General features: G+C 39.5%; 1 protein-coding gene across 2 annotated transcripts; it reads left to right on the top strand.

Moving 5' to 3' along the window:
- Positions 1-239: 239 nt before the first annotated feature.
- On the top strand, positions 240-2,126 carry Retnlb (resistin like beta). Of its 2 annotated transcripts, NM_001024281.1 has the most exons (4): positions 240-272; positions 449-600; positions 1,282-1,344; positions 1,862-2,126. In NM_001024281.1, exons 2-4 carry the CDS (start codon positions 474-476, stop codon positions 1,987-1,989), a joined length of 318 nt encoding a protein of 105 aa, NP_001019452.1. In that variant the 5' UTR covers positions 240-272; positions 449-473; the 3' UTR covers positions 1,990-2,126. The 2 variants fall into 2 exon arrangements, with proteins under 2 accessions (NP_001019452.1, XP_063126771.1); XM_063270701.1 differs by lacking the exon at positions 240-272 and having other exon boundaries at positions 474-604; positions 1,265-1,344.
- The last annotated feature ends 12,969 nt before the right edge of the window (positions 2,127-15,095 follow it).

Below are 15,095 nucleotides of genomic sequence, written 5' to 3'. Positions count from 1 at the left end.
TCCCTATGAGACAGGTGACCTAAGGCCTGGGTATTATCCGTGTCAGTTGACAAAGAATTCAGTTAGAGGACATGTAAGCTGGATCACTCCTCTTGGCAGGGATCCATAGCCAAGGCAGCTGTTGCTTATCAAAGATACACTAAAGTTTATTGAGGTGATGTATCCAGACACAGAAGATATGTGTGCATATATATTGAGTGTCTAGGACTACAATCTCAGAATAGTAACATATCCTTCCCCGAAGACCTCAAAAACATTTCCTGAGCTTTCTGGTGAGTGAATCTGCCTTTCAGAAACTCCCTTTCCTTCTCCAAAGGCTAGAAGAATCACGGCAAGGAAGCTGGTGTTCCTCCCCATCTACTCCCTTGACATTACCCATTGTCCTCTTCCCTTCCTTCATGGCCACACCAGAGCTCAGAGACTCACGCTCTTTCCTTTTGCCTTCCAGCTCTAGGAGGCTGACTTTCTACAACATGAAGCCTACACTGTGTTTCCTTTTCATCCTCATCTTCCTTCTCTCGCTGATGGTCCCAGGGAACACGCAGTGCTCCTTTGAGTCTTTGGTGGATCAAAAGATCAAGAAAGCACTCAGTCAACAAAGTGAGCAATGGGGCAAGGAAAATCGCAGCTTCATGTTTACTTAGGCCACCTATTCCTAAACCTTTTCTTCATCTCTATCCCATCCCAAGATGCCAGCCTCTAATTAGTCCTCAGAAATCCTACGTTCCTGTTCAGGGACCCATTAGGGTATCCTACTCCATTTTGAGCTCTTGATCCAAAGCCAAAGTGTTTTGATGAGGAGAAACAAGAAGACTGGTAAGGGTAGTGCATGAACACTTTATGAGTCAGGTATAAATCATAGTCTTTACATTTTAAAGCCAATTTGTGAGCTAAGAATAACTATTACTTTCACTTCACACATTAAATTAACTTTGGGGTCTGGAGAGATGAATTGGCAGATAAAGGCACTGGTTGCTCTTCGAGAGGACCTGAGTTGAAGCCTGGCACCCACTCTGGCTCAAAAACATTTGTAACTCCTGTCACAGAGGCTTGGATGACATCTTCTGGCTACTAGAAGCACAAGGCATTCATGTGATGCACAGATATAAATGTAGGCAAAATGCATACAACTTTTTAAAAGAAATGAAACCTTAAAAGTTAGTGTGTAGCTTGATTATCAAAAATAGCAGCTCTAAGTTGCAAGAGGACTTTGAAGGAGGTTGTGAGAAAGAACATAGGCAGTGCCCCCTATTTACTACTCAAGCACCGTTCTCTTGACAGAGACTAAGAAGCTCTCCTGCACTAGTATCACGGCTGCTGGCAGACTGGCTTCCTGTCCTGTTGGTGAGTAACTCCACACAGAGAATTTGTGAGCAAGGCAACCTATGTTCTTACCCATCAATGTTCTAATAATGATCTATTTTTCTATATCAAAATTTTTACTGTCAGGGAAATAAGCCATGGTCCTGGAGCCCAGCTATCTCTTACTGGTTTTCAGTTCCTTTAAGGATGCTACTTGACAGAACTTGAGTTTCTGTTCTTCCTTTCCTTTCTTTCTATTGTACTCTCATATGTCACCTATTTGCACCTTGTCTGGGTATGAATATGTCCCCATTTCTTTCCAATGTATTCCCTTGTATTACCGGGCAGGGAGTCAAAGTAAATTTTCCATCAATTGAATGATATTGAAATGCAAGTCTTTTTTGTTTAAGTGAATTTTGTTTAATGAGTTTAAGTAACTTTTCTTTTTATAGGTAATTCCCAAAACTGATTTAGCATGAGCTTCTTAGGGAGAACAGTTAGGGTCTTACCATCTCTTACAGTTCAATAGCTCTGACGTCTGTCTCACATGACTTTGCAGGGATGGTTGTCACTGGTTGTGCTTGTGGCTATGCCTGTGGATCTTGGGATATCCGGGATGGAACTACTTGCCACTGCCAGTGTGCAGTCATGGATTGGGTCACTGCCCGCTGCTGCCAAATGGTTTAAGAATAAGGAAGCTGAGAATCCAGTTTTAAAATGATAAGCATCATGAAACCATGATCTTGACGAGGAAACCCGACTCATTGTCTTCATAATGTATCCATATTACTAAATAATTGTTCTTGAATAAAGACAGATCTGCACCTGCGTATTATGTCTTTAATGTTATTTCTCCTAGATTTGGGTGTCTGTTGTCAGAAAATATTTTCAGTATCACAGAGACTGTACCTCAGGACAGCATGTAAGATGGGTGGCGAAGAAAGATAGGAGAAGATGGGGAAATGGACTGACCCTCTGTTTTTTCTACTTCCTCATAATCTACCAAAAATATTGAATGTATTGTTGGCATGAAATATAGTAAAGCAAAATGACAAGCTTATATAGAGCTCACCAACAGGAATAGTGAATCCCACACCATGTGCAAGAAGGCTTTGCAAGGTGCGGGCAGAGAAGGAAACTTAAAGCAATTTGTAACTTTTTACAATCTATGTGTATTCTTTCCCACTTACTTGCCTGAGAAGGCTTTCCACAAGGTAAACACTCTGTCATTGCCTTTCTTCCAGTTAGCCATAGGTACCACAGCCCCCACCTACTGTTAAGTCTTGACACAGTGAATCTTCCCATGTATAAAAATTTACAGAATTCCAAACCAGAAAATAATTTTAAATGCTGCTACTAATGTTAAGCAAATGAGTGATCCAGTGGCTTAGTAGCAAGTGTGTGTTACAAGGTGAGGAATTGCCAGTGTGGGGGCTTCGTGGTTTTAAAGGAGGATATAAATCACTTTTCAACTCTTAGATCATCAAAAATAATTTTTCAAACAACAACAAAACTGGTGCTCTTGGTGGCAGTTTTAAATAGGAATGCAGAATGCAGGTATAGTGACTATCATTACTATTAAAACTTCTTTTCCTGTCTACTTACTTGGTTAGTAGATTTCTTAAAGCTAACAACCAAGAATTAAAGATAGAAAGCGGTTGTTTATCTATAGATAGATGAGCTACTTAGAGGGGATGGTGACATTGCTCAGTGTTTAGGAGCACACATTCTTTCAGAGGACCTTGTTTGGTTCCCAATACCCATGGTAGTTCCCAACAATCTGTAGCTCCAGTTCTAAGGAATTTGATCTCGTACTTTATGGACACCAAGCATACATGTAGTATATTTGCAGACAAAATACTCATGTACATGAAATAGAATAAATAGGCCTAATACAACTTAGAACATTTTTCTAAATACATTGTATTTACTAATTACATAGCAACATGTTTAATAAAGGTTCTGTTCAGGTGTATATTGCTAATCACTGGAAGCAAAGCTTGTAATAGCTATTGCTTCATTAACCTGACAGAAGGTAGAGTCATAGTGGAAGGGGAAACTGCAATTAAGAAAATGCCCCCAGCAGACTGGCTATGGGACAAGTAAATGTGTGAGACATTTTCTGGATTAATGATTGATGTGAGTTTGCCCAGGTCATGAGGGCCACCCCTGTGCAAATGGTCCTGAATGGTATAAAAAAGCAGGGTGAGCAAACCACGGGGAGCAAGTCAGTGAATGCTTCTTCATGGTCTTTGCATCAGTTCCTGCCTCCAGGTTCCTGACCTCCTGGCTTCTCTAGATGATGGACTGCAAGCTGAAGATGAAATAAACCCTTCTCCCTAGTTGCCTTTGGTCATGGTGCTTTTTAGCACAGGAATAGATATAGATATAGATATAGATATAGATATAGATATAGATATAGATATAGATATAGATATAGATATAGACATAGACATAGATATAGACATAGATAAAGATATAGATAGATAGATAGATAGATATAGATATAGATAGATATAGATATAGTGTGTGTATATAAAGATATAATTTCATTCTTCATTTAATTGAAGTCACTTGAGTTAGTATGACTGAAACATCAAAACACTATGGTTTGCTTTAGGTTCTAAAATGCTTCCTCTCTGTACTGTGTCATCAGAGTCACTAGCCTATGACCCAAGTCTTCTCTTATCTATAAAATATTTCTCCTTTTTGAATGTTTCAGCTAGTACTGAGGGGGGTGGTTCTGAGGAGACACAGGAACTGAAATTATGATCTTGCCCTCAAGACTATCTTTTTTTTTAATCTTTATTAACTTGAGTATTTCTTATTTACATTTCGTTTGTTATTCCCCTTCCCGGTTTCCGGCCAACATCCCCCTAAACCCTCCCTCTCCCCATCCTCCCCCCGTTACCACCCTCCCCCAAAAACTCACATTCACTGGGGGTTCAGTCTTGGCATGACCAAGGGCTTCCCCTTCCACTGGTGCTCTTATTGGTCTTCTGCAATCATTGAGTTGTACCATGATTGGCAACGGAAATATAGGGAAGTAAAACGCCAAGATTATTCACTATTGAGAGCACTCCTTTGATATCAGTACATATGTGCTTTGCTTCAACTCCAGAGAAACCTGAAGGAATGGTCTTTTCCTCACCATGATCTTCAAATACTCTTTTTAAAAATATAGGTTATACACTAACCAATGAGTACACATGGAGGAACCCATGACTCCAGACACATGTGTAGCAGAGAATGGCATTGTCCAGCATCAATAGGAGGAAAATCCCTTGGTCTTGTGAAGGCTTGTTTCCCCAATGTAGTGGAATGCCAGGGTATTGAGGTGGGAGTGGGTGTGGAAGCATCCTCATAGAAGCAAGGGAAGGGGACGGGGTATCCGAGAGGGGGGAAAGAAGATAGCATTTGACATGTAAATGCATAAAATATCCAGGAAAAATAAAATTTAAAAATTTAGGTTATAGTTTTATTCAGACATCCAATTACTAATGAATCAGGTAAAGATTGTCACCAAGATAAATGGTGACAATGTGGTCACCAAGACAAAGATGACCAAATAATTGTGCTTATATACAAAAGATAAATTATACCATACCAAGGATTAGGTAGAGGCTTATGATGTCAGTTGGGAGGCAATGAGATCAAAGGAAAATATGGTTAAATGCCTCAATGGTGTCTTTCTTTCTTTTTTCTTTCTTTCTTTCTTTCTTTCTTTCTTTCTTTCTCTCTCTCTCTCTCTCTCTCTCTCTCTCTTTTTGATGGAGTTAATGAGGTTGAGGAGCTGGTTCAAAAGTGGTGAAGCACTTTTCTCACAAGCATTAATCTGAGTTCACATCTTCAGCATCCTTGTAACTGTCCAACTGGCATGGTGACCCACTTCCAACCAGAGCTAAGGAGGCAGAGAATATGTAATCCAGGGACTTGTTAATTAGACTAGCGAAGTTGACAAGCTCTGGGTTCAAGTTGGAGAACTGCTTAGGTATACAAAATATAGAGCAATGGAGAAGCATACCTGATTGTATTATCTATCCTCCACACATATGTGCAAATGCTCATGCCAGCACAAATACATGCCACATGTATTCACACACACAAGGAAACATTTAAAAGGATGTATAAGGATTGTCTAGCTTGAACAACTTCACTGTGTTCTGAGAGAAAGGGGCTATCCCAAGTCTGTTACCTGGTCCTGTGGTGACTAAATGAGATGAAGAATACCTAAGAGTAAGTACACAATAGGTAATGGGCTACTGATAAAACCCATAAAAGTTGAGTTGCTTCATATTTCTAAAAATTAGCTGCCTCCATATGATCAGCAGTGCCCCAATATCATAGCATGGTTAATTTACATATTTTATAGCTTCACTTGACTGTATGTCTTAGTCTGCTTGCATTACTTGAAGAAAGAGAGTCTAGGAAATGCCTGTAAAGTATACAGACCGATGCAACAGGCCCACTCAGATATCAATATCTTATTACAGTATCCACTATGGGATTACCACAATGCCTACTAGGGCCAGACTATGGAAGGAGTTCCTAGGCAATCTAAATACCATAAGTAGGATTCAAGAAAAGTGCAGAAACAAAAAAGGACAAGAAGAAAAACTATGGAGACATGGAAGGGAAAGGAGCCTCATCCCAGGGACTAGCTAAGGATTCTAGTAAGCTGAGAAGCTGAATTCCTACATGGACCAGCAATCTTAGTGAGTTAGGGGGTAAAGGTGTGTTTGTTGCCAGATGCCCTTAACTACATTCCCAGAACCTATATACTGGAAGAAGAGAAACCATTCCCACTAATTGTCCTCTGACTTCCACACATACACCATGGTACTGGTGAGCACCATGTGTGTGTGCTTATACACCAGCAAATAAATGCATTTTTAAAAAGAATCCCAATAATTAACAACATTTTCATCAGGGCTTTCTCTGACAGTTTTCTAGAAATTTTACTATAAATTCTGCTTACAGTAAAACAGTGTCCTAACCATTTATGTAACCCCAGTAGCTCCTGGTTTTTCTTTATCAGTTTGCAATCCCAGCTAAGGCACTTCTAGTACCACACTATAAATAATGTTGCTCCACAAAATAAAGGAAGAATAGGGAGAAGATTTCTTTTTTTTTTTTCTTTTCTTTTTTTCAGAGCTGGGGACCGAACCCAGGGCCTTGTGCTTGCTAGGCAAGCACTCTACCGCTGAGCTAAATCCCCAACCCCAGGGAGAAGATTTCTTAGCAATTGTATTAATCAGGATTTTCTAGAGAAACAGAACAGGTGTGTGTGTGTGTGTGTGTGTGTGTGTGTGTGTGTGTGTGTGTGTGTGGTGTGTGTGTGTGTGTGTGTGTGTGTGTGTGTGTGTGTGTGTGTGTGTGGTTTGAATGAGAATGATACCCAATGCTTTTTACAATTACATGTTTATTGCCCAGTTGGTGAGTTTGTTGCTCGGTTTCAAATTCCTATGCCAGACCCGTCATCTCTGTCTCTCTCTCTGTGTTGCTATCTCTGTCTTTGACTCTCTAGGTCTTCTCTTCTCTTCTCTTCTCTTCTCTTCTCTTCTCTTCTCTTCTCTTCTCTTCTCTTCTCTCTCTCATCTCTCTCATCTCTCTATCTATCATCTATCTACGTATCTATCATCTATCTATCATCTGTGTCTGTCTGTCTTTCCTTCCCCCTCTGCCACTCTGTCTGAGGATCAGGATGTGACTCTTTCTTGCATTTCCAGCATTATGCCTGCCATGTGTGGTGTCATGCTTCTTACCATGATGATAATGGAATAACCTTATGAAACTGTCCCAAATTAATGCTTCCTTAAATAGGATTTGCCTAGGTTATCGTGTCTCTTCACAGCTAAGACAACTGTGGTGTGTGTGTGTGTATGTGTGTGTGTGTGTGTGTGTGTGTGTGTGTGTGTGTGTGAGAGAGAGAGAGAGAGAGAGAGAGAGAGAGAGAAAGAGAGAGAGAGAGAGTGTTCAGGATGTGGTTCAAGTAATCTAAAAATGGGTGTCTCTCAATGCAAAAGCTAAGGCTTTGGTAGCTGCTTTGTACATTAAGCTGGACATCCCAGTAGTCTCCAACTGAATGATAGAGTCCCAGAGAGGCCCTAGAGAGCTGAGCTGCCAGTCTTCAATAAATAAGTTCTAATACCAGAGGAAAAATGCCTAGGCAATGGGACAGATGAACTTGCCAGTGAGTGTGAGAGCACTTTTTGGATTTCTTAAATAGCAAGGTCTAGCCTCTTTGTACACTATACTAAGGATTCCTAGCCAAGGAGTTTGGAAATTTCTGGAGAAAGTTTTGGTGACTGTACCTAGCAAGAACAGGATGGTAATTATCTGCAAGTGAGATTAGGCTGTGAGCACTGGGAAATATTAAGCAATTCCTAGAAATCTCACAGCAAAGGAATTCCTCACATGAAATGTTAGTAGGGTCAAAGGTTCAGAAACTCATTACTAAAATGTACACTCCTATCCTGAGATCAATGAGTTCATTTCTCAATTGTGAAGAATTTGGGTACAGGTAGTGGAAATGGCTTTAAACCCCCCCAAATCTGTATTTTTAATCTAACACCCATACGTTTCTACTCCGTTAAAAGTGCTGTTCACAGCCCAAGTAGAGCAGAAGAGTTGCAGAGAACTTGTCACATATCTGACATTAGTATGTGTCCTTTTGATACTGGCAATTAGAAGCATATGCTTAAACTATTTCAATGGACCAACAAAAGCACACCACTTAAAACATAACAGGAAATATTTAGAGGAGCAGATTTCTATGTCTGTAGAAACTATCAAAGTTATCAAAGTTGACTTATCAGCTTATCATATTTTATTGGCCTATATACCAAGAGTATTTGCTTACTCAGTACTCTCCATATGTCAGGGGAAAGAACGTCTACATGTTGTGAGGCAGTGAATGGAGACCACATATTACCATAAGTCACCATCATGCTCTTATTTCAGTGGCTGTACATATCATTTTTGAATTGCTAAATGTTGCTTTAACTAAATAAACCTCTTACTCAGATAAAAAGACTTTCATTTCTCCTTCTGGAAAAATTAAAAAGGAAATCTCCAAACACATAATCGTTATAGAAATGTTAGCTCTGGTCTTTATGCAGTGAGCTTGTACACAAAGAGGCAAAACATTCACATGCATAAAAATAAACATATTCTTAAAAGCGAAAATCTAAAAATTGTTTCACAAATGACCTTCAGTGTTAATTGTCTGTGCTCATATTCCCTTCTTTACCTGCCTCCCATTCCCCTCCCGATTTTGCCTGTTTCTCTCTATAACACTATATTTTATATCTATTTCCTTGGAAGATCTTCATACCCTTCCTGATCCTAGTCTCTTCCTAGGTATATAACCTCTGTGTTTATTCAGATTATAGTACACATAATGAAATGTTAAAAGCTAACAGTCCCAGAAAAGACAAAACATGCAATATTTCTCTTCTTGGGTGTGGGTCACCTTATTCTAGATGATTATTCCTAGCTCTATTCATACAGCTGAAATTTTCATTATTTTGTTTTTAGTAAGAGCCAGATAATGGTGCATTGAATAAATCTACCACATTTTTATCATCCACTCTTCAGGTGATGAACATCTAAGCTCTTCCAAATTCCTCGCTATAATGAATACAGCAGCAACGAATATGGATGAACAAACATCTCTGTAGTAAGATGTAGAGTGGATATATACCCAAGTGTGGTATATTTGGATCTTGAGGTAGACCTATTCTCAGCTTCTCAAGGAACCACCCCACTGATTTCCATAGTGGCCACACAAGCTGTCACTCCTGCCACAGTGGATAAGTTCTCCCCTTTCCCCACATCTTCACCTCAGTCATGTAATTGAACTTGGCCACTGTGACGGCGTTAAGATGACATTTCAAGGTTTTAGTTTTGTTTTTTCCAGATGTCTAAAGATCATGAACATTTCTTTAAGTGTTTCTCAATTATTTGTGTTTCATCTTTTGAGGATTTTCTGTTTAGATCCCCACCCCATTTTTGTTTTCTGGAAATTTCTTGTTAAAATGTCCTTATATATTCTAGACACTAGTTCTCCTATAGATATATATCTATAGGATAGATATAATTAGTAAAGATCTTTTCCACGCCTGTGGCCTGATTCTTTGTCTGAATGATGTTATCTCTTGCCATAGAGAAGCTTTTCAGTTTCATGGGGTCCCATTTATTAATTTAGTTCTTAGTGCCTGAGCGGTCAGCGTCCTGTTCTAAAAGTCTTTTCCTGTCCCAGTGAGTTTCAGTGTATTCTTCACTTTCTCACCTATCACTTTCAGGGTATCTGCCCTTCTACTGAGGTCCTTGATCCATTTGAAGCTGAGCTTTGAGCAGGATACTAGCCAGCTAACTTCTCAGCATTCTGTTGGTCTTCTCTGAAACTCAGTCTCGGCCTCAGCAGGAAGACAAGGGGGATGCAGGAAACTGGGAGAGAATATCTAACTGAAGAGAAAATTCTAGAAATACCAAGGATGTGGGATGTGTTTGTAGGCATGGAGAAAAGAGAAACAGAAATTATAGGAGAGGGACTAAGGAGGCTGGAGAAGACTGAGAAATGAGGAATCTTACTCAGATGGAAACAATAGATTCCCTCCCACTACAGGTTGACCGTAGGCCCTCCCTAAGAATGACAAATTCTGGGAAAGGAAAACTGTGGACTTCCACTGGCATGCATCTGGCAGGATTTCAAAACTGAAGTAGCTTTACAAGGGAATGGCTCTGTCAATATTTAATGGAATGCTGATATAAGCAGTAAACCTATAAGAGGCTTAAGGTAAATAAGATAAGGAGAGGTGGGCAGCCACTTCACACTTCCAGAGAAAAACATACTGAACAGTGTTTGCTCTAACTAGAATCAATTCCTGTAGAAAGAAGTGTGTTTGTGTATGGATTATGAAACTAGGGGGGAAATCACCAAAGGTGATTAAACAATATCTTAAGAGAGAGGAGGGGAATATAGATAAAAAGAGAATACTAGATTATAAGTGATGTGAGAGTAGAAGAGGAGATGGGGAGGGGCAGGAGGAGGGAGAAAGGGGGCCTGAGAAAGGGAAGTATAGAACGTATGAAAATGCCATAATAAAAACCCATTATTTTGTATGATAGTTTGAAAATCTACTAAAACAGTAAACCCAAGCCTAGCAGTGTTAATAATCATAATATATTTAAATTGTATATAACATACATATATAATTTAGAAAGACATTAAAAGGATTTACTTATTAAAATATTTTATAAAAGTTTTAATAAATGCAATTTTTTTCAGAAGCTGGGTTTTTTCTTTATTCTCTTACCTGTTGCTTAAGTAATGTTATTTCTTAGATTTCAGTGTGAATGCTCACTTCCACAAGCATCCAGGGAGAAAGCAGTGTCTTTAAAAAAAGTATTCTCTTTTAAATATAAATGTATTTCCTTTATTTTTCCCCCAATAGTGGCTGAATTGTGCTGTTTTTACAAAGCTAACTTGTTGAAACTTTAACTTGTGGTGTCTGAGAATGTGACTCTTACCTGGAGAGCTGGAGACAAGGTCTCTTCAAAGTCAATTAAACGGATTGAATAACATGTGTAGCCTGTGTTTGCAACATTGTGGGTTCTTCTTTCTTCCACCCTTCTGTATTCTTTTAACCCCCTAACACTAGATAGGAGAGAAAAAAGTATAGAGGACGGAAAGAGGGTGATGTTATCATTGAACTACTTTATGCTGATCAGGGATGTTGAGTTCCTTGGGGCAAGTTTGATCTTTACTGTCAGGATATCTGATTTCTTCTTCTTCTTCTTCTTCTTCTTCTTCTTCTTCTTCTTCTTCTTCTTCTTCTTCTTCTTCTTCTTCTTCTTCTTCTTCTTCCTCCTCCTCCTCCTCCTCCTCCTCCTTCTTCTTCCTCCCTCCTCCTCCTCCTCCCTCTTCCTCTTCCTCTTCTTCCTCCTCCTCTCCCTCCTTTCTTCTTTTCTTGCACTATTTAACAAACTGTAGCCAAAAACCACCGCACAACAAACAACAACCCACAGTACCTCCTGAGGCTCTAGCATTTCTATGGCCTCTGAAAGCCCCCAGATTTCCAGATGTCACGCAATTACAGAAACTATTTGCAGCTGGCAAAATCACAGCTCTGCTAGAGCAAGAGGCTCTGTCAGCTGCTGTGGACAATCTGAAGCTGCCCCATATCCAACACCCGGGATTAAAACAAAAACATTTTCCCATAATATTCCTGTGCTTTTCAAAGAAAACAAAACTCCAACATTGTCACTATAAAAGTAAGTCTTAGGCCAATTTTGTAGGTGTCATTAGAAGATGAGTGAGACACAGATTTCAGCCAAAGGGAAGACAATGGCAAACAGAGAGAAGGCAGTCAGCTTTAGCGAAGGAGAAACATCTGACAATCCTAGCCATCCTGCCCACATCTTGACCCCAGTCTCTTACTCCTCCTGCCCCCACCGAATGATGAGATTCCATTGTATATGCGTAATTCTACGTTGTGGCAGCCCAAGGAATCAAATGTACCAGTGCACAGTAAAGGTGTCATACATCAAAAAAGAAGCCATTCTGACCACAAACTAAGATTTAGAATGGAATAAACCTGGGAACCCATACTGATCAAAACCATGAAGCAGACTGAGGTAAGTAAACACCGTCATCATTATTTTCTGTTTCTGTCTATGTTTGCCGTCCCTCCCAAATGGCAAGGAGAAATCTCAGCATATAAGGAGGACTAAGAATTGTACTTTGCTTTTTCTCTTTATGTGCAGACAGGAGTAGGCTTATCATATTCCAGTGGATGGCCCACACAGGTAAGGGCACTCCAAATTCAACCCTGCGGGATAAAACACTAAACCAAAACCAAAAAGATAAACCAACATGAAGTTGGAAGGGGCCATTTGGGAGGTCATTTGAGGGAGTCTGAGGGAGAAATGAGCATGAATCTTTTTCGTATTTCTTTATATACAGGTATGAAAGTCTCAAGAATAAGGAAAAAATATTAAGCAAAGAGTTAACCAGGATGAAGGGAAGAGGAAAAGCTGCCTGAGAGAAGCAGAATGTGAGGCAACTGAATGAGGAAGGACTGGTTCTAAAATGGGGGCTCCAGTCAATGAGACTCAATGCTAACTAAAAGCAGAACAAGCACAACATCAGAGCAATTCAAACAGCAGTCAGCTCCTGGTTATTCTAACACTCAAGACAGAGGCTGACTTTTCTAATTCCGACACAAGCAATACGTAAGTCCCCTCCTCTTTATACTAGATAAACCTTGTTGCATTACTGACATAGTTTCTGGAAAGAAAAAATATGAAATTACTTGTTTCTCAGTTTGGGTGCACTTGATTAACTGTTTCAGATTTAGAAACATACTAAAAAGAGAATATCTTGAGACTATCTTTCAAACAAACTTACCACTTGGATAAATCAAAACCATGTTTCCTTATACTTAAAACGGTCAATTTGACCTCAAAAGCCCATTAACCAATACCTGACTTATTGACATTGCTATAGAAGAGGATAATATAACCGATAATTTTTCATTAAGAGACAATAATTAACATTTACTAGTTGGAGAAGCTATGACTATAATTTTACACACATATCCCACTTAGCCATCACAATTGCTCATGTTTGTCCATCCTTAGGATGAAATTGAGGTCCTGGAATGATAAGTAGCTGCTTTCTCAACATCTAGGTCAGGAGAAACTAGTGTCATCTTTTGATGTGCACTCAGAAGTCTCTTAGACACTGAAGGGTAAGACTGGGAATTTAAGATTGTTTGTTAAAGCCAAAATAAAAACTTTTCAAAAAGTAGTGACTGAAAAGTCCCAATAATATCAGGGAACAGAAAGTTAGAAAAAAAATCTTCTTTTCTCATATAAAGGGAAATTTTGTGAGTTTGTTTCTTTGGCAGTGAGAAAACTTCTAAGGGGACAAAAGGATGTGCAAATGTCAAATGCATAGAAACCTGGGAGACGATATGAAACAATGAGATAAATCTATTTCACTACCACAAAGTCTCTGTGAGACACAGAGGGACAGCAAGTTACTGGAGACCCTACGGTCACTTCAGGAGAGTCTCCAGGATGATGTGTACCTTGAAGAGCTAAAACATAAATATTTAAAGGCATGGTATCCTTGAGAATATAAGAACTCTAACTAAAGTTACATAATACACCAAGAGTCCAGGTTCTGCTCCTAAACTTACCACTCCACAGATTGATTGCTGCAGGGATACTGAACAAATTCCATTGATCTGGGGCCACTTTGTGGGCCAGCTGTGACACAGGGACCCTTCAATAGCTTCACGGCTGATGGCTCGCCATCACTCATTTGTTTTCCCTTGCTTGTTCCTGAACTGCAGACCAGACCCATATCACTGTTATACCTCACTGCCTTCTTCCTGTTTCTTTTCAACAGTGCCCCTACTGAAATCCTCCAATTTCCCAGCTGCAGTTCAGAGGATCCACAGGTATTTTACTAATGATTTCCAAATGTGCAAGGATGTTTGCTCACTAAGCACTTGCTAACAATATTAATGAATCCATTAGCAACTTTCACATTTCTACTCCCAGCTCAGGAGGTTTTGCTTCCTGCTAATTACCTCGCTCCATACGTCCAGCATCTTTCATCAAGATTATTGATTGGTCCTAGCATCTCACAAAATGTCTTCTTGTCCCAGTCTCATGAATGTTCTACATAGTGGTTGCACAATGTGTTCTGAATATGTATCCTTAACCTAACAAGACTCTGAATCCAGAAATGAGTGGATATGGTGGATTAGATAGGATCATTAGACAAAGTTGTCCAACTCCATTGGACCTTGGGAATTGAAATCTCAGGCAGGTCCCAGAATGCTTTGAGCACTCTAGTAGTTTCCCATTTCTTGTTGTTGTCGTTGTTGTTCTTGTTGTTGTTGGAGTAGTTGTTGTTGTTGCTATGATTCTGTGATTTCGCATCTAAAGCTTTGGTCTTTTTAATAAGACGCTGGCCAGTTGTGCTATATCTGGCCTACTTTTCAACTAATCCAGCATGGCTAATCCATTTGGAAGTTCTCACTAGAAGAGTCACTTTCTGCTCTGAGTTTCTGTGCCAGACGGCTCTCCTAAGTATCAAGTCTCACCGCTGTATCATCCTCAGCGAGGACTCTCTTCTACTTTTCACTCTGGCTTTTTCCTAATGGTGAACCTGTAGTTTTTCTCTTCAAATTCTACTGTCATGTTTCATGTTTTTCTTTTTCACTGTACTATAACCTCCAGGTAGCAGAGGTTTTCATAATCTCATGCCTGGTTCCCTGACCATAACCAAATATTTGCCTTGATAAGGAATATAAGCAAAGTATTAGTGGATATAAGAATAAAATAGCTTTCGTTGAAGTTTACAAGATACCAAAAAGGATTCTGTAAAACAAAATTTGTTTGGATCACCTGTTTTCATTTTCTCAACTTGTGATACTGAGTCCAGGGATGGGTGTTCAAATGGTACTTCTCTGCCAAGAGCAGAGGTTTAGAGACAGGACCTAGAATAAAAATCAGCAGGGACTGTAGATGAATCTGAAGTAATAAAGGGTCTTGCCTATGTTTTAGTCAGTTCTTGATTTTGATAATGAACAATCTAGAAGAAAACAGGGAAAAGGGGTATGCGTGTGTTTGTGCTCTTTCTGATAAAATGGAAATGAATGACTGGGTATTAGCTCAGTCAGAGAAGTACTTGAAGGACAATCCTAAGGACATGAGTTTGATATCCCAACCCACAGAAACAACCAGTTATGGTGGTGTGTGCTTGAGGTCTC

The sequence above is a fragment of the Rattus norvegicus genome, chromosome 11, assembly GCF_036323735.1.
Source record: "Rattus norvegicus strain BN/NHsdMcwi chromosome 11, GRCr8, whole genome shotgun sequence".
In the NCBI taxonomy this organism is placed as follows: Eukaryota; Metazoa; Chordata; class Mammalia; order Rodentia; family Muridae; genus Rattus; species Rattus norvegicus.
Note: the sequence above shows the minus strand (reverse complement) of the source record. Positions and strands in the feature narration are given on the sequence as shown.